At 41.0% G+C, this 25,025-nt stretch overlaps 1 protein-coding gene across 1 annotated transcript in view; it reads right to left on the bottom strand.

Moving 5' to 3' along the window:
• LOC140482310 (magnesium transporter NIPA2-like) overlaps window positions 1-21,958 on the bottom strand; it is a 33,781-nt gene extending 11,823 nt beyond the window's left edge. Inside the window, exons 1-3 of the mRNA XM_072579587.1 lie at window positions 21,758-21,958; window positions 18,511-18,783; window positions 7,071-7,127 (exon numbers count right to left, since the gene is read on the bottom strand). Coding sequence (XP_072435688.1) covers window positions 7,071-7,127; window positions 18,511-18,783; window positions 21,758-21,794 — 367 coding nt within the window. The 5' untranslated portion in view covers window positions 21,795-21,958. The remainder of the gene's footprint in view (window positions 1-7,070; window positions 7,128-18,510; window positions 18,784-21,757) is intronic.
• Window positions 21,959-25,025: the final 3,067 nt, after the last annotated feature.

Here is a 25,025-nt window from a genome sequence, read left to right as displayed (position 1 = left end):
ACTAGAGAAGGTGCAAAGCTCGACCTACTCTTGGGAAATAAGGCAGGGCAGGTGACTGAGGTGTCAGTGGGGGAGCACTTTGGGGCCAGCGACCATAATTCTATTCGTTTAAAAATAATATTGGAAAAGAATAGACCAGATCTAAAAGTTGAAGTTCTAAATTGGAGAAAGGCCAATTTTGACGGTATTAGGCAAGAACTTTCGAAAGCTGATTGGAGGCAGATGTTTGCAGGTAGAGGGGCGGCTGGAAAATGGGAAACCTTCAGAAATGAGATAACAAGAATCCTGAGAAAGTATATTCCTGTCAGGGTGAAAGGGAAGGCTGGATGACTAAAGAAATTGAGGGTTTGGTAAAGAAAAAGAAGGAAGCACATGTCAGGTATAGACAGGATAGATCGAGTGAATCCTTAGAAGAGTATAAAGGAAGTAGGAGTATACTTGAGAGGAAAATCAGGAGGGCAAAAAGGGGACATGAGATAGCTTTGGCAAATAGAATTAAGGAGAATCCACAGGGGTTTTACAAATATATTAAGGACAAAAGGGTAACTAGGGAGAGAATAGGACAGTTCAAAGATCAGCAAGGCGGCCTTTGCATGGAACCACAGAAAATGGGGGAAATACTAAATGAATATTTTGCATCAGTATTTACTGTGGAAAAGAATATGGAAGATATAGACTGTAGGGAAATAGATGGTGCCACCTTGCAAAATGTCCAGATTAGACAGGAGGTGGTGTGGGATGTCTTGAAACGGGTAAAGGTGGATAAATTCCCAGGACCTGATCAGGTGTACCCGAGAACTCGGTGGGAAGCTAGAGAAGTGATTGCTGGGCCTCTTGCTGAGATATTTGTATCATCGACAGTCACAGGTGAGGTGCTGGAAGACTGGAAGTTGGCAAACGTGGTGGTGCCACTGTTTAAGGGCAGTAAAGATAAGCCAGGGCACTATAGATCGCGAGCCTGACCTCAGTGGTGGGCAAGTTGTTGGAGGGAATCCCGAGGGACAGGATGTACATGTATTTGGAAATGCAAGGACTGATTAAGGATATTCAACATGGCTTTGTGCATAGGAAATCATGTCTCACAAACTTGATTGAATCTTTTGAAGAAGTAACAAAGATTGACGAGGGCCGAGCAGGAGATGTGATCTATATGGACTTCGATAAGGCGTTCAACAAGGTTCCCCATGGGAGACTTATTAGCAAGGTTAGATCTCATGGAATACAGGGAGGACTAGTCATTTGGATACAGAACTGGCTCAAAAGGTAGAAGACAGAGGATGGTGGTGGACAGCTGTTTTTCAGGCTGGAGGCCTGTGACCAGTGGAGTGCCACAAGGATCGGTGCTGGGTCCTCTACTTTTTGTCATTTACATAAATGATTTGGATGCAAGCATAAGAGGTACAGTCAGTAAGTTTGCAGATGACACCAAAATTGGAGGTGTAGTGGACAGCGACGAGGGTTACCTCAGATTACAACAGGATCTGGCCCAGATGGGCCAATGGGCTAAGAAGTGGCAGATGGAGTTTAATTCAGATAAATGCGAGGTGCTGCATTTTGGGAAAGCAAATCTTAGCAGGACTTATACTCTTAATGGTAAGTTCCTAGGAGCGTTGCTGAACAAAGAGACCTTGGAGTGCAGGTTCATAGCTCCTTGAAAGTGGAGTCACAGGTAGATAGGATAGTAACGGCAGCGTTTGGTATGCTTTCCTTTATTGGTCAGAGTATCGAGTACAGGAGTTGGGAGGTTATGTTGCGACTGTACACGACATTGGTTAGGCCACTGTTGGAATATTGTGTGCAATTCTGGTCTCCTTCCTATCGGAAAGATGTTGTGAAACTTGAAAGGGTTCAGAAAAGACTTACAAGGACGTTGCCAGGGTTGGATGATTTGAGCTACAGGGAGAGGCTGAACAGGCTGGGGCTGTTTTGCTTGGAGCGTCGGAGGCTGAGGGGTGACCTTAGAGGTTTACAAAATGAGAGGCATGAATAGGATAAATAGACAGTCTTTTCCCTGGGGTGGGGGGAGTCCAGAACTAGAGGGCATAGGTTTACAGTGAGAGGGGAAAGATATAAAAGAGACCTAAGGGGCAACTTTTTCACGCAGAGGGTGGTAAGTGCATGGAATGAGCTGCCAGAGGATGGAGTGGAAGCTGGTACAATTGCAACATTTAAGAGACATTTGGGTGGGTATATGAATAGGAAGGGTTTGGAGGGATATGGGCTGGGTGCTGGCAGGTGGGATTAGATTGGGTTGAGACATCTGGTTGGCATGGACAGGTTGGACCGAAGGGTCGTTTTCCATGCTGTACATCTCTATGGCTCTAAGATATAGGAGCAGAATTAAGCCTTTCAGCCCATCAAGTTTGCTCCACTATTCAATTGTGGCTATTACGTTTCTCAACTCTACTTTCCTGTTATCCCCTCATGACTACTGATCAACTTATTAATAAGAACATCAGGTTCTAGTCTCTCCTACTGGTGGAAACATCTTGTCTACGTCAACTCTATTCAGGCCTCATTATCCTGTTTGTTTTAATGAAATCAAATAGATTTGTGGGCGGCACTGCTGCCTCACAGCGCCGGAGACCTGGGTTCAATTCCCGCCTCCGGCGACTGACTGTGTGGAGTTTGCACGTTCTCCCCGTGTCGGCGTGGGTTTCCTCCGGGTGCTCCGGTTTCCTCCCACAGTCCAAAGATGTGCAGGCCAGGTGAATTGGCCATGCTAAATTGCCCATAGTGTTAGGTAAGGGGTAGATGTAGATGTAGGGGTATGGGTGGTTACGGGGCGGCGTGGACTTGTTTGGCCGAAGGGCCTGTTTCCACACTAAGTAATCTAATCTAAAAAAAATCTAATCTAATCTAATCTCATCTAAAAGATGTTGAATATGGAGTGTTTTCAAACTGTTTTTGGCACAACAGCCAGAAGGTAGAAGACAGAAGGGCTGCTTTTCAGACTGGAGGCTTGTGACCAGCAGTGTGCCACAAGGATCAGTGCTGGGTCCACTGCTTTTCGTCATCTATATGAATGATTTGGATGTGAATATAGGAGATATGGTTATTAAGTTTGCAGATGACACCAAAATCAGAGGTGTAGTGGACGGTGAAGAAAGTTACCTCAGAGTAGAGTGGAAGATAGAGTTTAATTTAGATAAATATGAGGTGCTGCATTTTGGGAAAGCAAATCTTAGCAGGATTTATACACCTAATGGTAAGGTCCTGGGGAGTGCTGCTGAACAAAGACCTTGGAATGCAGGTTCATAGCTCCTTGACAGTTTAGTCACAGGCAGATAGGATAGTGAAGACGACATTTATTATGCTCTCTCTTGCTGGTCAGTGGATTGAATAGAAGAGTTGGGAGGTCATGTTGCAGCATGTACAGGACATTGGGTAGGCCACTTTTGGAATAGTGTGAGCAATTCTGGTATGCTTGCTATAGGAAGGATGTTATGAAACATGAAATAATTTAGAAATCATTTAGAAATATTTTGCCTGGGTCAGAGGGTTTGAACTATAGGGAGAGGTTGAATAGGCTAGGGCTGTTTTCCATAGGGTGGAAGCTGAGGGGTGACCTTAGAGGTTTATAAAATCATGAGGGGCATGGAAAAGTTAATAGACAAGGCCTTTTCCCTGAGATGAGGGAGTACAGAACTAGAGGGCGTAGGTTTAAAAGGTGAGAGGGAAAAGATATAAGGGACCTAAGGGGCAACTTTTGCATGCACAGAGTGGTGTGTGTATGGAATATGCTGCCAGATGAAGTAGTGGATGCTGGTGCAATTGCAACATTTAAAAGGCATCTGGATTGGTATATGAACATGAAGGGTTGAGGGGGACACGGGCTAAATGCTGGGAAATGGGACTAGACTAATTTAGTATATCTTATTGCATGAACAAGTTGGACTGAAGGACCTGTTTCTGTGCTGTACATCTCTATGATTCTACAACATGCTAAATAGCTGTCTTTTGTGCTATAAAGATTCTACAGTGGCATTCTGAAGGATCTGATGGAAAAATGAAAGCAGTGCCATCAAACTCATTATGCTTCAAGCTTGGCTCATGATAAATGAGGTGTAGTATTTTGTACAGTATCGGTCACAAGTTTTGCAAGACTGTTCCGCCATTCAATATGATCATAGTTGATCATCCCAATCATTATCTTGTTGCCAGATTTTCCTCATACCTTTTGGTCCCTTTAGCCCCAAGAATGACAGTTAGCTCCTTCTCGAAAACATTCAATGATTTGGCCTCAACATGCTCACCACTGAGTGAAGAAATTTCTCATCATCTCAGTCCTAAAATGGCCTATCCTATGTTCAAAACTCCCTCTGGTCACTGGGAACATCCTTACAGTGTTTAATCTGTCTAGTTCTGTTGGACATTTACAGGTTTCTACGAGAGACGTTTGTTTTTTCTGAACATCAGTGAATATAGTCCTAACCAATCTAGTGTCTCCTCATAGGTCAGTCCTGTTATCCCAGGAATCATTCTGGTAAATGTTTGTTGCATTCCCTCCAAAGCCAGAGCATGCTTCCAGAGGAGGAGACCAAAACTGCACACAAAACCCCAGGTGTGGTCTCACCAACACCCAGTACAATTGCAACAAGATATCCCTGCTCCTATACTTGAATCCACTCACTATGAAGGCCAAGATACCATTTGCCTCTTTCACCACCTGCTGCACTTGCATGCTTACTTTCAGCAATTGGCATACAAGATCACCCAAGTCTCATTGAGAAAAGGAGGTGCAATTTGTCACCAATCAGATAATAATCTGCTTTCCTGCTTCCAGGATTTTGATTCCAGAGGTGAAGGAATGGCATAATATTTCCAAGTCAGGACGGTGAGTGGCTTGGAGAACTTGCATGTGGCGATGTTCTCATATATCTGCTGCTTTTGTCCTTCTAGATGGAAGTGGTTATGGGTTTGCTCCCTTTGGTAAATTTTGACAGTGTAGATAGTACACAATGCTGATACGGAATTTGGTAGTGGAGGGAATGGATGTGGTGGCAATGAAGTGAACTGCTTTGTTCTGGATGGTAAGGGACCTTGATCAATTGGGCCAATGGGCTGAGGAGTGGCAAATGGGTACTGGATAATTGCGAGGTATTGCATTTTGGTAAAGCTAACAAGGGTGTGACTTAGACAGTTAATGGTAGGACCCTGGATGGTGTTGTCAAATAGGGACACTTAAGGGCTCAGGTATCGATCGGTTCATTGAAAGTTGCATCACAGGTAGACAAAGTGGTTAAGACGGCATTTAGCATGCTTGTCTTCATTGTTCAGACCAGTGATTATAGGATTTGGGACATCATGTGCAGGTTGTACAGGACATTGGTGAGACCACTTTTAGAGTAGTGTACAGCTCTGGTCACCCTGCTAATAGGAAGGAAATGATTAAATTGAAGAGGGTTCAGAAAACAATTACCAGGACATTGCTAGGATTAGAGGGTCTGAGATACATGGAGAGCCTGGGACCCTTTCACTGCAGTGATAGAGTTTGAAGGGTGACCTGATTGAAGGCATAGATTAAATGAAAAGCAAAGGTCTTTTCCTTTGAATGGGGAAGTTCAAATATAGGAGGGCATATTTTTAAAGTGAAAGATGAAAGACTTAAAAGAAACTTGAGGAGCTTTCCACATATGTGGAATGAACTGCCAAGGATAGTGGTAGATGCATGTACAATTATAACATCTACAGGACATTTGGATAGGTACATGAATATGAAAGGTTTAGAGGGATATGGGTCAATCGCAGGCAAGTAAGATTAGTGGAATTTGGGAAATTTAGTCAGCATGGATGAGTTGAAACAAATCTGTTGGACCTGTTTATATCGATATGGTCAAATGTTTTTGGAGCTGCACTTATCCAGGTAAGTAGGGGTATTCCATCACACTCCTGACTTGTGCCTTCTAGATGGTAGATAAGCTCTGGGAATCAGGAGATAAGTTACTAGATGCAGTATTCCTAGCCTCTGTTCAAGTCCTGTAGCCACCCTATTTCTATAGAAAATCCAGTTGGTCAATGGTAACCTCCTGGATGTTGATAGTGAGGATTCAGTGATGGTGACACCAATGAATGTCAAGATAAGGTAGTTAGATTGTCTTCTCTTGGAGATGGTCATTGCTTGGCATTTATGTAGAACATTGGTACTTGCCATTTTTCAGTCCAAGCCTGGATATTGTCTCAGCCTTGTTGCATTTGACATGGACTATTTCAAATAATTGACTATATAAATCTGGCTCACTACTCAATCTAATGTGGTTTGACACTGAATTTGTCTTTTGAATGTATTATAACAGGAAAACACCCTGAATCCATTCAAAAATTGCAGCATCGTACATTGGGAAAAATCTTAGGATGAATTCCTGCAAATTCATAATTTGCACTCACAAAAAGATAGATTTCATGCCAAGAGCACATATTTGAAAAATTGGTCATTAATGTGCTTTGAAAGAACAGTAGTGTGTGCCAACTACAGACAACTACCTAACTACTGGCATACACTCCATATGGAGTGCTAAATTCCAATTTGATGATTCAGCATCCCTTCCACTTCCACTTCGCTCCTGCACCCCACTCATGTTTGTCAGTTTTTTTAAAAACATTTGTTCATGGAAACATGGGCCACACATTTATTGCCCATCCTTAATTAACCTTGGGGAGTGATAAGTTGGCTTCTTGTACCACTGTGGTCCTTGGGGTATTGGGACATCCACACTGATGTTAGGAAAAAGGTTACAAGATCTTGGCCGAACAGTGAGAAATGACAATATAGTTCCAAGTCAGAAGGATGTGTGGCTTGGAGGGGATGTTGGTGTTCCCATGCATCTGCTGCTCCTTTCTTTGTAGCTATAGACGTCATCAATTTGGAAAATGTTGTTGAATGGGTTTTGGTAAATTACTGCAGCATATCTTGTGGATGGAGCATATTGCTGTCACTGTGCAGTGGTGAAGTGAATAAATGACGAAGGTCATGGATGTGATGCCAGTCAAACAGGCTGCTGTTTATAGAAGATTTTTTTTTGTTACATTCTCAAATTAAAAATCAATTAGGTAATAAAAAAAACACTTACTAGAGAGGAGTCCTCCCCACCACAGCCACTCTTTTAGATAGGCATATCCTCCTTGCCCTGCAAAATCACAATAGTACAATCAAATTGATGGATCAACTTTGGGTCCACTTTTGACTAGATCGCTACTGTTCATGGGGAAATCAAATGGTTGGATTTGCCAGCCCTCTCACGATCATTGTATTTTTCATTAAGTACCACTAACTTAATCACCGTGTTTTAAATTTATCTAAGACACTATTATTAGACAGACTAACCACCGTAAAAGGTAGCTTATAAATTGTGTTCTTATTTCAGACTCCAACACTTAAAATACTAAACATATTCATGAATGTGAATTCCTTCAACTTCTATTCAAGGTTTATTGTAACTCCATTAGACAAATCTCATTTTCTTAAAACTTATTTAAGACCCTAAAACACTTCTTCAAAAGAGTCAACATCTAAGAAGGTATGAAACTGAATAAAGTTAACAAACTGGACTTTTTAAAAAAGTTCTAAATGCAGATCTTGACGAGCCAGAAAATTAAACTGAAGATTATTTATTGCTTACATTATATACAAAAATCTGCTTCATTTATTGCAGTTGGTCATGTAAATTATAATTTCAGAAGCAACCATTAGAAGAGATAGTTGAACTGCCAAAAATGTTGCTGAAGTGGAGACCAAAGAACCTTTAATTTAGTCACTGCAATGGTGAACTTTAACACAACATACAGGGTGTTTCTCAAATTTCCACATCAATTGTTCTTGACATTTATGTAAAATGTTACTGTATAAAGCAAATTATTAAAGAGGAAGGAACAAAAGAATACCAAAACTTTATTAGAGAAAATATGAGGAGAAGTGACCTTGGTCTATACTTTGAGCGCCAGATTGTCATTACTGCAATGGAAATAGGAGTTATACATTGGGACTCCATGGAATCCCTGTTCCAGCAGATTCCAAGGGATTGAAAATACTGATGGGAAGTTGTGTGTGTCTGGAACTCTTCAAACGTATCCATTTAAATCTGGAGTATTCTAAGCATTCCACTGCAATTAATTGTTAGCCAGGGAAAAGTAGACAATTAAAAACCTATCCTAATTTCTGCACAGCTACTAAATATACCCTACTAACTTTCTAAACACTTCCAAATACTCTTCCTCAAGAGTCCTAGAATGACTCAGTTGGATTGACATTATGGTCTGCACTTTTGCAGTAGCCATGATTGGAATCTCCTGAAAGAACTGTGGAGTTCTTCCCTAACGTTAAAAAAAATTAGGAGTGGAATGGTAATCTGAATACGATTGCCACTCTTCAGAAAATCTGACTCCTTAAATTTCAATACTAATGAAATTCTTGCATTTCTAGAAATAAAATCAAAACAGTAAATCAAAACAGTGTGGGTTTCCTCCAGGTGCTCTAGTCCAAAGATGTGCAGGTCAGGTGAATTGGCCACACTAAATTGCCCAAAGGTGCCTTAGTCAGAGGGAAATGGGTCTGGGTGGGTTACTCTTCAGAGGGTCGGTGTGGACTTGTTGGGTCAAAGGGCCTGTTTCCATACTGCAGGGAATCTAATCTAATGTAAAGCATTAAGTGTTTTGGTAAAATTCAAATGGTAGCAAACTGAACTGCTTTGCTTAACATTATACCAATTGTCAAATAGTAATATGATGCAATCAAGGTTAGTGTTCCAACAAAAGTATGAGTTATCCACCCTCCTGGTGTTAGCCAATCTGGATCCAAATTTTCTTACTGCCAGTGTTAGCACCTGTTGGTAACACCTGTTGACGCTGATTTATAAGGTCCCAGGTTCAAGACCCATTCCAATGCTTTAAAGAACAGAAACCCAGGCTGACATTCTAGTGTGGTACTGAATGAGCTCTGTACTTTTGGAGATGCCATTTTTTGATGGGATATTAAACCAGGACACCATCTGCTTTTTCAAGTGAACATAAAGGAATCTATGACACTATTTCAAAGAAGAACTGTTGAGTTATTCCCAGTGTTCTGACCAATATCTATCCTTCAATCAACATCATAAATACAGATTATTGGGTGATTATCACCATCTTAACCATTGCTATGATATATAAATAAAATCAGAGGAATACAAAATATTAGTTTGTGCTGTTGACACAACCAGACCAGAAGTAAATAGTCATAGAGATATACAGTACAGAAACAGATCCTTCGGTCCAACTTGTCCATGCTGATCAGATATCCTAAATTAACCTAATCCCATTTGCCAGCATTGGCTCATATCCCTCTATTCATATACATCCAGATGGTTTTTATGTTGTAATTGTACCAGCCTCCACCACCTCCTCTGGCAGCTCATTCCACCCTCTGCATGAAAACGTTGCTGCTTTCGTCCCTTTTATATCTTTTCCCTCTCACCCCAAACCTATGCCCTCTCGTTCTGGACTCCCCCATCCCAGGCAAAGACATGGTCTATTTATTCTACCATGCCCCTCATGATTTTATAAACCTCTATAAAAGGTCAATACTCAGCCTCCAATGCTCTAGGAAAAACAGCCCCAGCCCATTCATCTCTCCCTATAGCTCAAACCCTCCATCGCTGGCAAAATCCTTGTTAATCTTTTCTGAACTGTTATCAAGTTTTACAAAATCCTTTTGAAATGAGAGAACAGAATTGCACGCAATATTCCAAAAGTAGCCTAACCAATGTCCTGTACAGCTGCATCATGACCTACCTACTCCTATACTCCATGCTCTGACCAACAAAGGAAAGAATACCAAATGTCTTCTTCACTATCCTACCTACCTGCGACTCCACTTTCAAGGAGCTATGAAATTGCATTCCCAAGGTCTTTGTTCAGCAACACTCCCCAGGACCTTACCATTAAGTGTATAAGCTCTGCCCTGATTTGCCTTCCCAAAATGCAGTACCTCACATCTAACTAAAAATTAACCTTCATCTGCCACTCCTCGGCCCATTGGCCCAGATGATCAAGATGCCTTTGTACTCTGAGGTAGCCTTCTTCGCTATGCACGACATCTCCAGTTTTGGCGTAATCAGCCAACTTACTAACTATTCCTCGTGTTCACATCCAAATCATTAATATAAAATGACAAAAAGCAGTGGACGTAGCACAGATCTTCGTGGCATTCCACTGGTCACATTCTGAAAAGCAACCCTCCACCACCATCCTCTATCTTCTACCTTTGAGCCAGTTCTGTATTGAAATGGATAGTTCTCCCTATATTATACAAGATCTAACCTTACTAAGCAGTGTACCATGAGGAACCTTGTTGAATGCCATACTGAAGTCTGTATTGATCATGTCCACAGCTCTGCCCTCAATCCTCTTTAGTACTTCTTCAAAATAAAACTCAAGTTAGTGAGACATGATTTCCTACACAAAGCCATGCTGACTATCCCTAATCAGTCCTTGCCTTTGCAAATACATGTAAATCCTGTCTATCGGGAATCCTACTAACAACTCGCCCAATGTCAGGCTCACTGGTCTATAGTTCCCTGGCTTTTCCTTACCACCCTTCTTAAATAGTGGCACCACGTCAACCAACTTCCAGTATTCCGGCACCTCACCTGTGACTATTGATGATACAAATCACAGCGCCAGAGACACGAGTTCAATTCCCGCCTCAGGCGACTGACTGTGTGGAGTTTGCACATTCGCCCCGTGTCTGCGTGGGTTTCCTCCAGGTGCTCCGGTTTCCTCCCACAGTCCAAAGATGTGCAGGTCAGGTGAATTGGCCATGCTAAATTGCCCGTAGTGTTAGGTAAGGGGTGGACGTAGGGGTATGGGTGGGTTGCGCTTCGACGGGGCGGTATGGACTTGTTGGGCCGAAGGGCCTGTTTCCACACAAAGTAATCTAATCTAATCTAAATATCTCAGCAAGAGGCTCAGCAATCACTTCCCTAGCTTCACAGAGTTCTAGGGTACACCTGATCAGGTCCTGGGGATTTATCCACCTGTGTGTGTTAAGACATTCGGCGCGTCCTCCTCTCTAATATAAACATTTTTTAAGATGTCACCATTTCCCCATATTCTGTATATTCCATGTCCTTTTCCACAGTGAACATTCATTTGTTATTTTCCCCATCTCCTGCAGTTCCATACATGGGCTGCCTTTCTGATCTTTGAGGGGCGCTATTCTCTCCTTAGTTACTCTTTAGTCCTAAATGTATTTATAAAATTCCTTTGGATTTTCCTTAATCCTATTTGCCAAAGCTATCTCATGCCCTCCTGATTTCCCTCTTAAAAAGTATACTCCTACTGCCTTTATACTCTTCTAAAGATTTACTCAATCTCTGCTGTCTACAGCTGACATATGCTATCTTCCTTTTCTTGACCAAAATCTCAATTTCTCTAGTCATCCAGCATTCCCTAATTCTACCAGACTTTCCTTTCACTCTAACAGGTATATACTATCTCTTGACTCTCATTATCTCATTTCTGAAGGCTTCCCATTTTCCAGCCATCCCTTTACCTGTGAATACCTGCCTGCCTCCAATCAGCTTTTGAAAGTTCTTGCCTAATACCGTTAAAATTAGCCTTCCTCCATTTAGAACTTCAACTTTTAGATCTGGTCTAACCTTTTCCATGACTATTTTAAAACTTAATAGAATTAAGGTTGCTGGCCCCAAATTGCTCCCTGACTGACACCTCAGTCAGCTGCCCTGCTGAGGTCAAGTTTTGCACCTTCTCTAGTAGGTATATCCTCATACTGAATTAGTAAATATTATTGTACACACAAATGCCCCTCCAACTAAACTCTTAACACTATGGTAGTCCCAGTCTATGTTTGGAAAGTTAAGATCCTCTTCCATAACCACCCTATTATTCTTACAGGTTTTGAGATCACCTTACAAGTTTGTTTCTCAATTTCCCTCTGACTATGGGGGGGTGGGGGGGTGGGGGGATGGGGTCATAGTACAATCCCATTAAAAGGTGATCATCCCTTTCCTTTTTCTTAGTTCCACCCACACACCCACATAACTTCCCTGGACGTATTCCCAGGAATATCCTCCCTAAGTACAGCCGTAATGTTATCCCTTATCAAAAACAGCACTCCCCCCCCTCCTCTTGTCCTCCTTTTTATCTTTCCTATAGCATCTGTACCTTGGAACATTCAGCTGCCAGTCCTGTCCATCCCTGAGCCAGATCTCTGTAATTGCTACGATATCCCAGCCCCTTTTTCCCAACCATGCCCAGAGTTCATCTGCCTTCCCTGTTCGGCCTCTTGCATTGAAATAAATGCAATTTAATTTAGTAATCCTACTTTGTTGTCAGTCATTCCTGTCTGCCCTGACTGTTTGATTTGCTCCTTTTTCCAACTGTACCAATATCAGATAGTCAAGAAAGAAATCTATCTCCTGGAGAACCTGGAACTGTTATGGTGGGCTGTGTCATTCCAGTCCTGCTTTGCAGTAGCTCGTATATAGGATCCATTTCTATATGCCTATTGATAGCGTTCGGGGTTGAGATCCAGACCTCTAGAAACTCCTGTGCAGGTCTTTGGTTAGCTTGTCCCAAGATGGTTACATTCCAGTGGATCCTATATGCAAGCCACTGGGGATCAGGAGCGGAAATGACACAACCCACCATAACAGACCGGGTCAGATAAATAACAAGTGGACCAGTACAAAACACTTCATCGGAAGGCGCACTAATGATATTACTTACTAGGGTGACGAAACATCTGCATACAAAGCCAACCAGCTCGACAGGCAAACCAACAATCTCATCCACAACTGGAGTTAAAAATCTTCTCAAAAACCTTAAAATGTCCCTTATTTCTTAATTTTTCAAGTGTGCATTTTATGAAGTATTTGCTAAATCCTATTAAGGATGATATTGGCATCAAGGGTGATATCACAGAAAATAAACATGCCCGAGTTAGAAGTTTCCCACAGATGGGTGAAATTGTCATCTTCTGCTTAGCTCTTGTTATTTTGCAGAAATAGGCATAGGACCAGAATAAATTGAAGCAAAATGGAGGGCAGGTAACAAACTCTCTTGTCCCTTTCACCAGCAGTTCAGAATACCTTAAGGTGTTGCAATATAATTCAGAATGGTCAGATTCCATGCTAAAACATGTAAGGTCTTATAACTAAAGTAAATCAGAAATATCATAGCTCTCAATTGTAAGTTAAGAACCTGGCATGGAAGAATGCTCTTGATCTTGCTGCAAATGTCACAGTTCTGACCCACACACCTTCCTGAATCCATTTCAAGAAAATGGTCAATAAGAGACAAGATCTTGGGATAAATAGAAGCATGGAGCAAAAGAGCAAGGAGTTATGATGAACCTTTGCACAACTCGGTTTTGGCCTCAGCTGGAGTAGTTTGTCAATTGTACAAAGGATATGAAGGCTTTGGGGATGGCACAAAAAAACAAAGTGAGATAATGGTTTCAGGGTATTCGCTACATGGATGGATTAAGGAGAAAGCCACTGTTTCTCCAGAGAACATTGAGAGATTTGATAAAAGGGGTTAAAAAATCATGAAGTGCCTAGACAGTGCCATTATTACAAGGGTCAAGATCCAAAGAATATGGTGATTGCCATAAGAACCAATGGCATTATGCGGAAATGTGTTTTTCTTCCATAAGCATGTGGGATTTGGAGAGCATTGCATAAGATTGTTGTGAAGGCAGATTTAATTGTGGCTTCCCAAAGGATAAGAACCTGAAGGAAGAAAGAATTGTGGGGCTAGAGGGTTAAAGATAGTCTGGTTAAACTAGCTCTAGCCAAGTTGCTATGGTCTCGATGTAATGAATAAAAAAGGGCTAATTCTTTGCTGTAAATATTTTTAAGTGAAAAGTGGACTGAAAACCTAACAAATCCAATAACAAAACCAAGTAAATGTTAACCATGAAGATTTATAGTTCCCCATGCCTAAGTTGAGCGTTTCAACATTCCTGTGAAGAGGTTTATTTTGCTAATAGTTAATTCACTTACTTTCAACCTTCTCAAATGCCTTCCGACTCCTTCCAAATCCTTTATAGTATAGAACAAGTACAAAAACTAAGGGCTTTAAGTTTATATTCTTCATATTGATTTTGTCAATATGTGTGGAAGCCAACCGCCCAAAGAGCATTACATTCTATCCCTGTAACCCTGCATTTTCCATGGCTCACATTCCAGGACACTATGGGTAATTTAGTATGGCCAATCCACCTAACCTGCACATCTTTGGACTGTGGGAGAAAACCCACACAGATGCAGGGAGAATGTGCAAACTCCACACTTACAGTTATCTAGGGGTGGAATTGAACATAAGTCCCTGGCGCTCAGAGACAGCAGTGGTAACCATTGAGACACTGGGCATGTCCCAGATCCCTGAAAGTAGTAGAAGAGGTAAAAGGTGGCTACGAAGGCAAAAAGGACACTTTCCTTCATTGGGCAAGGTATGGAGTACAATACTGGAACCATACAAGGCAGTGCTTAAGGCACAACTGGATTTGTGTACACAACTCTGGTCACATGATTACAGGAAGTAAATAATTGATTTTGTAAGGAAGAGAAGCCCATTTGTAGTTAGTGACAAGAGGCAAACTTTTTTCCACCCTCTGCCCTGCACCCTTCCAAATCACTAGAAAGTAGAGCTAGTTAAGTAACAAACGGTACCTGTAACTCCTGCAGCATTATGACTACCTACACCACACAGACTACGGCAGCTCAGCATCATCAAGGACAATACAGGATGAACAATAAACACTGGCATAATGACACTTATTAATATCCACATCCTTTTGAACAAATAAAGAGAAAAAAGTCAACTTTCAGTGGACACCATCTTATCAACGCAAATATCCACAGAAAGGTCATGGATGTCAAGGCCTTTATTCACAAAAATAAAAATAGTACGGACAGACTTGTGGAGTGAGATGCAATCATCAATAAAGCAACAGGTCATAGAGTCATAGAGATGTACAGCATGGAAACAGACCCTTCGGTCCAACCCGTCCATGCCAACCAGATATCCCAACCCAATCTAGTCTCACCTGCCCGATATCCCTCCAAACCCTTCCTATTCATATACCAGATGCCTTTTAAAAGTTGCAATTGAACTAGCCTCCACCACTTCCTCTGGCAGCTCATTCCATACACATGCCACCCTCTGCGTGAAAAAGTTGCCCCTTAGGTCTCTTTTATATCTTTCCCCTCTCACCCTAAACTTATGTCTTCTAGTTCTGGACTCCCTCACCCCAGGGAAAAAGTCTTTGTCTATTTATCCTATCCATGCCCCTCAATTTTATAAACCTCTATAAGATCACCTCTCAGCCGCTGACGCTTCAGGGAAAATAGCCCCAGCCTATTCAACCTCTCCCTATAGCCCAAATCCTCCAACCTTTTCTGAACGCTTTCAAGTTTCATAGCATTTTTCCGATAGGAAGGAGACCAGAATTGCATGCAATATTGCAAGAGTAGCCTAACCAGTGTCCTGTACAGCCGCAACTTGACCTGCCAACTCCTGCACTAAATACTCTGACCAATAAAGGAAAGCACAACAAACATCATCTTCACTATCCTATCCACCTGTGACTCTACTTTCAAGGAGCTATGAACCTGCACTCCAAGGTCTCTTTGTTCAGTAACACTCCCTAGGACCTTACCATTAAGTCCTGCTAAGATTTGCTTTCCAAAAATGCAGCAACCTTAAAGATGCAGCGATAGGTGGGTGAGAGAAGAAGAAAGAAAGGATAAGTTAGGTTTAGCAAAAAGTTGGGTGAAAAGATTGCTGACAATAACCTTATATTTAAATAAAAACTGATAACACATTTCCAATTGACAACTTAAGAACCAGTAATTCTGTAGGATTTCTCACCGAAATCTCGAAGCAATCTATACTTAATTTCTGAAATAATTAAATTTACTTTATTTGGAAATAAGAATACTATAATCATATCCTACAATATTTCATTAATCAAAACTTAACAGTGAGGGGAAGTTTTAAGGTGCTGTGGTAGTGTCACTGGACCAGTAATCCAGAACCTCAGACCAATGTTCTATGTATAAAAGCAAAATGCTGTAGATGCTAATCTGAAATAAAAATAAATGCTGGAGAAAGTGAATAGGTCTGGCAGCATATAGGCAAAGAGAAACAAAGTTAATGTTGAGTTTGATAGGATCCTTCCTCAGAACTTGACGTTCTAGAGAAATGGGTTTGAATCACACCAAAGTAAATGGTAAAAATTGGAAATCAATAAAATCTAGAATTAAAAGCTTGTCTAATAACAACCATGTAACCAGTTATTAAAAATCAATTGGTTTACTAATGTCCTTTAGACAACAAAATCTTTTATCCTTACCTATGTGATTCCAGACCCAAACCAAAGTGCTTGATAGTTTACAGCCATCTGAAATGCCTCAACAAATAACTCAGTCACATAAAGCCACTAAAAAGTCTAAAAGAAAGGATCACATAAACCTGTTGGACTATAACTTGGTGTTATTTGGAAGTACAAGCTTTTGGAGCGCTGCTCCTTTGTCAGGTAGTCAGGTGACTAGCTACCCTGACAAAGCAGTGCTCCAAAAGCTTGTACTTCCAAATAAACCTGTTGGACTATAACCCAGTTTCGTGTGATTTTTAACTTTGTCCATCCCAGTGCAACACTGGCACTTGCACATCATAAAAGATGAGAGTGAAACCCACAGACTACCTGACATCATTCTCAACACTGGAAATGAAAAACGTAAACCTGTTGACCTGGAAAAAAATCTTCCTTGCTAACGTCTGGAGTCTCATACCAAAATTGGAAGAACAGTCTCAGATTAGTCAAGCAACTACCTCAAATTCAAACTGTCAGACTCATACCTTACAGACAGGTATCTCTGATATCACCCTGAAAAAGTCATGTCCTATTGATAGGACGGAGCCTTAGAGGTGGTGGCACAGTTTATAGAAGAATTGAGGAGGAGTTTTTTTTTGGATGTTCTCAACATTGACTCTTGACTACACGATGTTTCATGGCAGCAAGTCAAAACATTGGACAAGGAGGTAAAGGTAAAGTCAGCGTAGTCCTAACAGATGATTGGGGGCTGCTTTCTCATTAGGAGACAGTTGGACTCAGCTGGGATCTTCATGGTAATCTCAGGTGGTACGGCTACTGAACTTGTGCTGTTGGCATCATTTCACATTACAAAGCAGCTGTCAAGACAACTGAGTTAACAGTCAAGAAGCTTGACACCATCCAGTGCAAAGCTGCCTATTTAATTAGCCCTATGTCCACAAACATTCAGTCCCTCCATGGTAACAGCAGTTTGTGTCAACTGCAAGATGCACTGCAGGAACATACAGAGGCTCCTTAGACAGGATCTTCCCAATATCATCATCACTACCATCTAGAAGGACCAAGGCAGCAAATACATGGAAACGCTACTATCTGCAAATTCCTCTCCAAACACACCATCTGGACTTGGAAATATAATCCTGCTCTTTCCGTCTCTGGGAGAAAATCCTGGAATACCTCCCTGACAGCTTTGTGGATCCACATACGCTAAGCTTACCACCACTTTCTCGGGAACAACTAAGGAAGGGCAATAAATGTTGGCTCAGCCAGTGACATTCACATCCCATGCATGACACCAAAACAATACACTGCAATCACTTACCAAAACCCCTTTGACAGCACCTTCCAAACCTTCTACCACCTAGACGAACAAGGTTAGCACCACACCAAGTTCCTGTCCAAGCCACACACCATCCAAACTTGGATTATTACTTTGTTGTTCCTTCACATACACTAGATCAAAAATTCTGGAACTCTCTTCCTAAGAGCACATCCAAGATTTGCAATAGTTTAGCAAGATAGCTCAGCATCACCTTCTCTAGTACAGTGATTGCTGGCCTAGTCAGTGATGGTTACATCCATGTATGAACACGTTATTTATTGGAAAAACACATCAAAAAGAAAAACAAAATTTCATAAATATAAAAACCAAAAAGTTTAGAATTTCTACTTTCATTAACCTATTGGAATATAGTTGAAGAACAAATTGTTGACCCACTTATTGCAATGTGTATTAAATGTATAAAAATATCCAAAAAAGGTTAATTGGGCCTCAATTGAAAGAAATTGCATGGCTTTTTCAATGCTAAGGGGTGTGTTACAAAGTGTCCAAGCTGGACAGAAAACAAAATGTGCGTGGAAACACATTTCAACCAAGAAAATAATTTCATTCAGAACTCTGATCGTCCAGCTTATGCTAACTTCAGATTTTTTTCTTGATTATAAGAAAATACTAAGCTCATTCCTGACAAAACACCACAAAACAGCAGACTCATCCACAAGTGCTATTTTATACATTTAAGTTCATGTGAAAATTACATTTTTAATTTGACAAAGACATTTATTAGTGACACCTTACAATTGTTTCTGCAAAGCCAATCATCTCATACACTACTCAAAGAGATCTCTGAACCATAACACTAAGAAAATGATCTTAAAATAAAAAAAAGACTTACCAGCTCTGGTAATTCCTTTCTCAGACACTCGCAAGAGACCTTTCTTCTTTAGTATAAAACTGGATCCTGTGAGGAGACTGGAGGTGACTGCTAAGGCCAATCCAATGTACAGGCTGTATCGTGTGTCAGGCCATTTTATTGTTTCATGTTCAGTTCCATTTAATTTTTCACTTGTTCTGTAAGGTTGACTATCTTTTTCTTCGGTTGTTACGTTGATGATCTGACACAAAGCCCATTGAGACTTATTAGGACACGCTACTGAAATGAAAGAACCTGTAGGGTTTTTAAAAGAAATATAAAATAATTGAGAGGGCTTGAGGCTTATAAAATGAAAGCATTTTTATACTAAATTCAAAACAACCCAGGAATGCAAAATTTCTAAAATTGCATTTAATACCTCACCACTATCTTGCTCAGTATGTTCAGTTCAATTTTTGTTTTGCTATTAACCAAAATATGGTGTGGGAAGCCATCTTTCATTGATTTTTAGCTTCCAGATTCCACTAATATGAAGATTTTGCCGAGTAAAGCAAGACTTGATAATTACTGACATGACTTGTGTAGCTGTACAGTACCTGATATAACATACATGGGTGTACCCTAACATAAGCAAATAAGTGAGGGGACCATAACAACAACATCATACCCACAAATTTTACAAAAATTATTAGCTGCCACTGACTTACTTTTTAATTGAGTTGGTGTTGATTTGTAGACAACCGCAGAAAACACAGCATGTTCAATACATAGGGAATAAAACATAACTAGATGAAAGCCTTGAAGGGTGAAACAAACATTTAAAGGATTGGCCTTCCCTTCATGAAAATTCTGAAGTTATTACAATAAAAGTGATACTCTCTCATTAATGTGTTTGTAATTCTTTGTGCAAAACTGAATTAAATTTTTGAAAATAGAGCTGGCCATCTCTCCAAAAGTTACTGAACAGTGCCACTGATATAGCACTAACCACAAATCCAACTAACATAGGTGTATTATCTTATCTAAATCCAGCTGAGACAGAATGCAACTCATCCAACTTGCCAGCATTTCACTGAAAGCTCTTCACGTTCTCCAATCCTCCTCCTTGTTTCTGGTGACAAGCTTCTAAATCTCCCTCAACTCAATCTTGAAAAGAGGTAGAATATATATGGGGAAGACTGATAAACAGAATCTTGGTCAGATCCGTTCTGTAGCACTGTGTTTATTTTGAAAGTATCATATATCAGGAAAGAAACATGGACCTGAGAAATGTAATTTTATTAGAATAATGCTAGGACTTTGCCAGTTCCATTTTGAGAATAATTTTCACACATTTGCTGGAACTTTTTTTAAAATTATTGCGCCATTTTTGCTCTCTATTTTCAATCAACACACCAGCAAACCACACAAAAAAAATGCTTCTCTGTCTATTTACCCTGGTCATAATGCTATTACCATAGAGACATGTAAATCACATTGCAAAATATTTTTCACCATCACTTTTTACCTTGGTGCAGAGACATGTTTCAGAGATTATTAGAATTTGTAGCTTTATAATAACTAAATGTTCTTAAATATATTTTTAAAAAATTGAAGTTCTATGTGGTCTGTTGGACTGAAGTGTGGTAGATGAGCGTGTTTGTTTTTCTAGTTTGAGTAAATAAAAACTTAAGTGGAATACAAAATTTTAATCAAATGCAGGATTTATGACCACAGTTGAATGACCAATAACAGTGTTGGGCTCTATATTACAGGATGTTAGGTTATTGCAATCTCACTCAGGTGACATCTAGGGTGAAGAACCACAAATTAAACAACCTGAAACATTAGATTTTCATCAGAACAGAGGATATTACAAGGTAACTTGATAAAACATAGGCCACTGCAAATAGAAACTGATTGTTTCCAATGAAAATGAAACCTAGAATAGGGGAAAATCTGATAAACTTGACTGTTTTTTTAAAGTGATGCTCTGGTAAGATTATTGTTCGAATGACTACTTACGAATAATGTAATAATATTTAAATGGAAGAATGGTAACTTGAAGCAGAGCGAGCAAAAACAAATAACCAAGAGTGGTTAGAGTCATAGAAATGTACAGCATGGAAACTCGGTCCAACTCGTCTATGCCAACCATATATCCCAACCCAATCTAGTCCATCTGCCGGCACCCGGCCCATATCCCTCCAAACTCTTTCCATTCACATACCTATCCAAATGTCTTTTAAATGTTGCAATTGTACCAGCCTCCACCACTTCGTCTGGCAGCTCATGCCATACACGTACCATCCTCTACATGAAAAAGTTGCCCCTTAGGTCTCTTCTATATCTTTCCTCTCTCACCCTAAACCCATGCCCTCTAGTTCTGGTGTCCCCGACCCCAAGGAAAAGGCTTTGTCTATTTCTCCTATCCATACCCCTCATAAACATCTACGAGGTCACCTTTCAGCCTCCGATGCTCCAGGGAAAACAGCTCCAGCCTATTCAATCTCTCCCTACAGCTCAAATCCTCCAACCCTGGCAATATCCTTGTAAATCTTTCCTGAACCCTTTCAAGTTTCACAACATCTTTCCGATAGGAAGGAGACCAGAATTGCACACACTATGCCAAAAGTGGTCTAACCAATGTCCTGTACAGCTGCAACATGACCTCCCAACTCCTGTACTCAATTCTCTGACCAATAAAGGAAAGTATATCAAACGCCTTCTTCACTATCCTACTTACTTGCAATTCTACTTTCAAGGAGCTGTGAGCCTACACTCCAAGGTCTTTTTGCTTAGCAACACTCCCGAGGACCTTCCCATCAAGGGTATAAGTTCTGCCAAGATTTGCTTTTCTAAAATGTAGAACCTCACGTTTATCTAAGTTAAACTCCATCTACCACTCCTCAGTCCATTGGAGCATCTGATTCAAGATCTAGATGTAATCGGAGGTAACCCTCTTCGCTGTCTACTACACTTCCAATTTTGGTGTCATCTGCAAAACTTACCAACTATACCTCTTATTGCTGTGGTTCTATTAAATGACATATTCTAAGTTTTAATTTTACTTTGTGCTCTGACCACGCAGTCAAATCCGATACTCAACATACGTCCACTTCAGCTGCAAAATAGCAATACCTTAAGACAGAGGTCAAATTACAACATTACTTCAAATGACTCGTATTTGTTGTATAGCAAAGTTGTTAAATAATGCAGGAAAAGATCGTTCAACTGTGTCGAACAGAATCAGCACAGAGTAATTGCAAAACAAGTTGCAGGACATTACCCTCAACACACTGTTCGTATCGTGGTCCGGAGTCCATAGATTTCCGCGAGCAACTGGAAGCGAAGTTGTTTATTTAGAAGAGCAAGCTCATGAATCTTCTGAGTTAAAATATCTTTATTGAAAGTTTCTGTCAAATATGTAACCACTTTTTTTTTCCACCCCCTCTACTGCACAACATAGACCTGCCTTGCGTTCACTGGCTCTACCTGCGAACTTGTTTCACTTCCTCGAGGAGACTGGGCTCCAGCTGTGGCCCCGCCCCCTTAGCACGCGCTCCGGGTGTCCGCCTGTCACTCACTCAGTGCCGCAGGTGTGCCCACCTCTCCCGGCTCACAGCCCATCCTGTGGCAGAAGAACTCCAACACTGGAGGATGCCAGCTAGAAGGTGGATAGGGCATTTAATTTTGTTTTGGGGGTATGGGAAGAGCTGGAGGACTTGTGCCGGATCTCCAGAACCTTTCTCCCTCCATTGGAATTTATTTCTGATAGGGAATGCCCTTTGGGTTATTTTTTCAAAAAAATACTTTATCAAATCAATCTGTTCACAGATGCTATTACACACCTCTGGAGCAGGTGGGATTTGAACCTGGGCCTCTTAGTCCAGAGGTAGGGAACAGTTAAAACTGGCCAAGTTTCCCATCTCACCACTAATTGAGGACTTTAAGTGGCCAATTAATAGCCACACAGAGCCTCAGTCTGCCACTGCCAGATTAACCCAGCTGCAGCCTACAGCATGAGTGAGCCTCCCAGCAAGAAATAAAATGCAGTTCTGCTTGTCAGCTTTTGAGCTTGGCAGGCAGAGTTGGATTTGGTCGTGATACTTGGGAAAGGGGGTGGGGCATGGTGGTGCAGTTGCCAATTAAAGCCAATGTCCTGCCTTTATTTCTGACCTCAATGTTCCCTTCTCCCCATAAGCTCCAATCCTAGTAGCTCCCTCCACCTCAATCTTCTGGTACGGTGGTTCAGTGGTTAGCACTGCTGCCTGAAGTGCCTGGGACCTGGATTCAATTCCTGCCTTGGGCGACCGTCTGTGTGGAGTTTGCACATTCTTCCCCCTGTCTGTGTGGGTTTCCTCCTACAGTCCAAAGATGTGCAGGTTAGGTGAATTAGCCATGCTAAATTGCCAATAGCATATTAGTCAGGGGTAAATGTAGGGGGATAGGCCTGGGTGGGTTGCTCTTCAGAGGGTCGGTGTGGACTGTTTAGGCCGAAGGGCCTGTTTGCACACTGTAGGAAATCTAAACTAAACCTAATCTAAGGGGGTGACATGGTGGCTCAGTGGTTAGCACTGCTACATCACAGCACCAGGGTTCTAGGTTCAATTCCAGCCTCAGGCGACTGTTTGTGTTTGCACATTCTCCCCGTGTCTGCATGGGTTTCCTCCCACAGTCCAAAGATGTACAGGTCAGGTGAATTGGCCTTGCTAAATTTCCCATAGTGTTAGGTGCATTATTCAGAGGGAAATGGGTCTGGGTGGGTTAATCTTTGGAGGGTTGGTGTGGACTGGTTGGGCTGAAGGGCCTGTTTCCATGCTCTGGGGAATCTAATCTAATTAAATCTTCTCTCCATCCAAAAACCTTTGGCCTTGCTCCTTGTTGCTGGAGTTGTTTTTCTGGGAGTCACCTGAACCTACCAGGAGATGCTGCAAAGTGAAGGAACTGTTAGCCAGAAGCTCCTATTGTGAGGGATATCCATTCCCCTAAAACCTAGAGGAAGGCCTACTACTGTCTGAGTGCCACTTTTCAACAAGTGAGACACCAATTAAACTCAGGATGTTCAATATGTACCATATTACAATACTCTAAAAGGTGACCAACTGTTAAGAACTGAAGTGAGGAACATTTAGACTATAAGACATAGGTGCAGACATTATTCCATTCAGCCCATCAAGTCTGCTCAGCCATTCAATTATGGCTGATAAGTTTTTCAACCCCATTCTCCTGCTTTCTCCTCGTAATCCATGATTGCCTTTGATATTCAAGAACCTATCTGTCTCAGTCTTAAATATACTCAAAGACCTGGCTTTCACAGACTTCTGTGGCAATGAATTAACTTTAACCTTGGGTGGTAAGAGTGGGAGTGGGATTATGAGTGCAGTTGGAAGTAAGAGAGATGGCATATGGGCTGAATTAATCAGGTGGGATTATAAATTTCAATTTCCTTACAGTGGGTTGAAGTGTAGACATTAATTCAGTGGTGTGTTTCTGGTGTCTCGAGCCTTATGTCAACCTGTGGCATGTTCATACAGTTGGCTCTGCTATAATGCATGTTTCTTCAATATGAATTGGCTTTTGCGATTGAAGAATTTATACCATTATTTATAGAACGTGAACTTTTCCTTACCAGTATCAGCTATAATGCGATTCCAGCTCCATTAGTTTAAATGGTGCTGCTATTGCATGATTTGTTTATAATGCAAGATCACATGAGGACAGGACTATTATGTTATTATCAGAAATGACTGTACTTGTAATGTAGCCTCCACAAATTCTTACTGGTATAAAACCTATTTTAATTATGACCTATTTTCAAGATAAAGTCAGGGGTGCTTGAGAATCTTGTGGCATCATGTCCAATTTGTTTTAAATAAATCATCCAACAGTTAGTTTTTGTTTAGTTGCATCTGAAGTCAGCAAATTTCCTTGATGGGGATGGGCTAGTCCACGTGGAGGAGGAAAGTGAGAAGGGTGTAGTGTCCTGGATGTGATGAGGAGGTATGTGCGAATAGTCAATCAAGCAAAGTAAATGAGAAGCCTCAAGTGAGAATTTGCTTTGTGGCCACAACTTTCCTGCCCAACTTCATTGCAGTTGATATAAAACTTAACACTGCAAATAATGTTTAGTAAGAGAGGGAGCGAGAGAAAGAAAGATACTTGCAGGTTCCACTGTTCTTTTTCATACAACCATCTATGTCTGTGAAAACAGAAAACCAAGTACAGAAAGAGTTCTTAGGCAACTATCAGAGCCATCATTGAGCTTTCAAAGCCAGATTTTCCCGCAAATAATGCCCATAAACCCTAGCTCCTATCTCCCTAAAATCTTTGCTTATCTTTTTCTCCAAAATCACTTGATTTTCTGTAATCAGCAGGCAGACCACAGCAGACATCAAACTGTTGATCTAATTTTCCAAGAAACGATGTGGAGGTGCTGGTGTTGGACTGGGGTGGACAAAGTTTTTAAAAAAAAATCACATAACCCGAGGTTATAGTCCAATAGGTTTATTTGAAAGTACAAGCTTTTGGAGTGTGCCAAAAGCTTATAATTTCAA

This window comes from Chiloscyllium punctatum, chromosome 1, assembly GCF_047496795.1.
Source record: "Chiloscyllium punctatum isolate Juve2018m chromosome 1, sChiPun1.3, whole genome shotgun sequence".
Taxonomy (NCBI): domain Eukaryota; kingdom Metazoa; phylum Chordata; class Chondrichthyes; order Orectolobiformes; family Hemiscylliidae; genus Chiloscyllium; species Chiloscyllium punctatum.
This window is presented reverse-complemented; position numbering and strand designations above follow the sequence as displayed.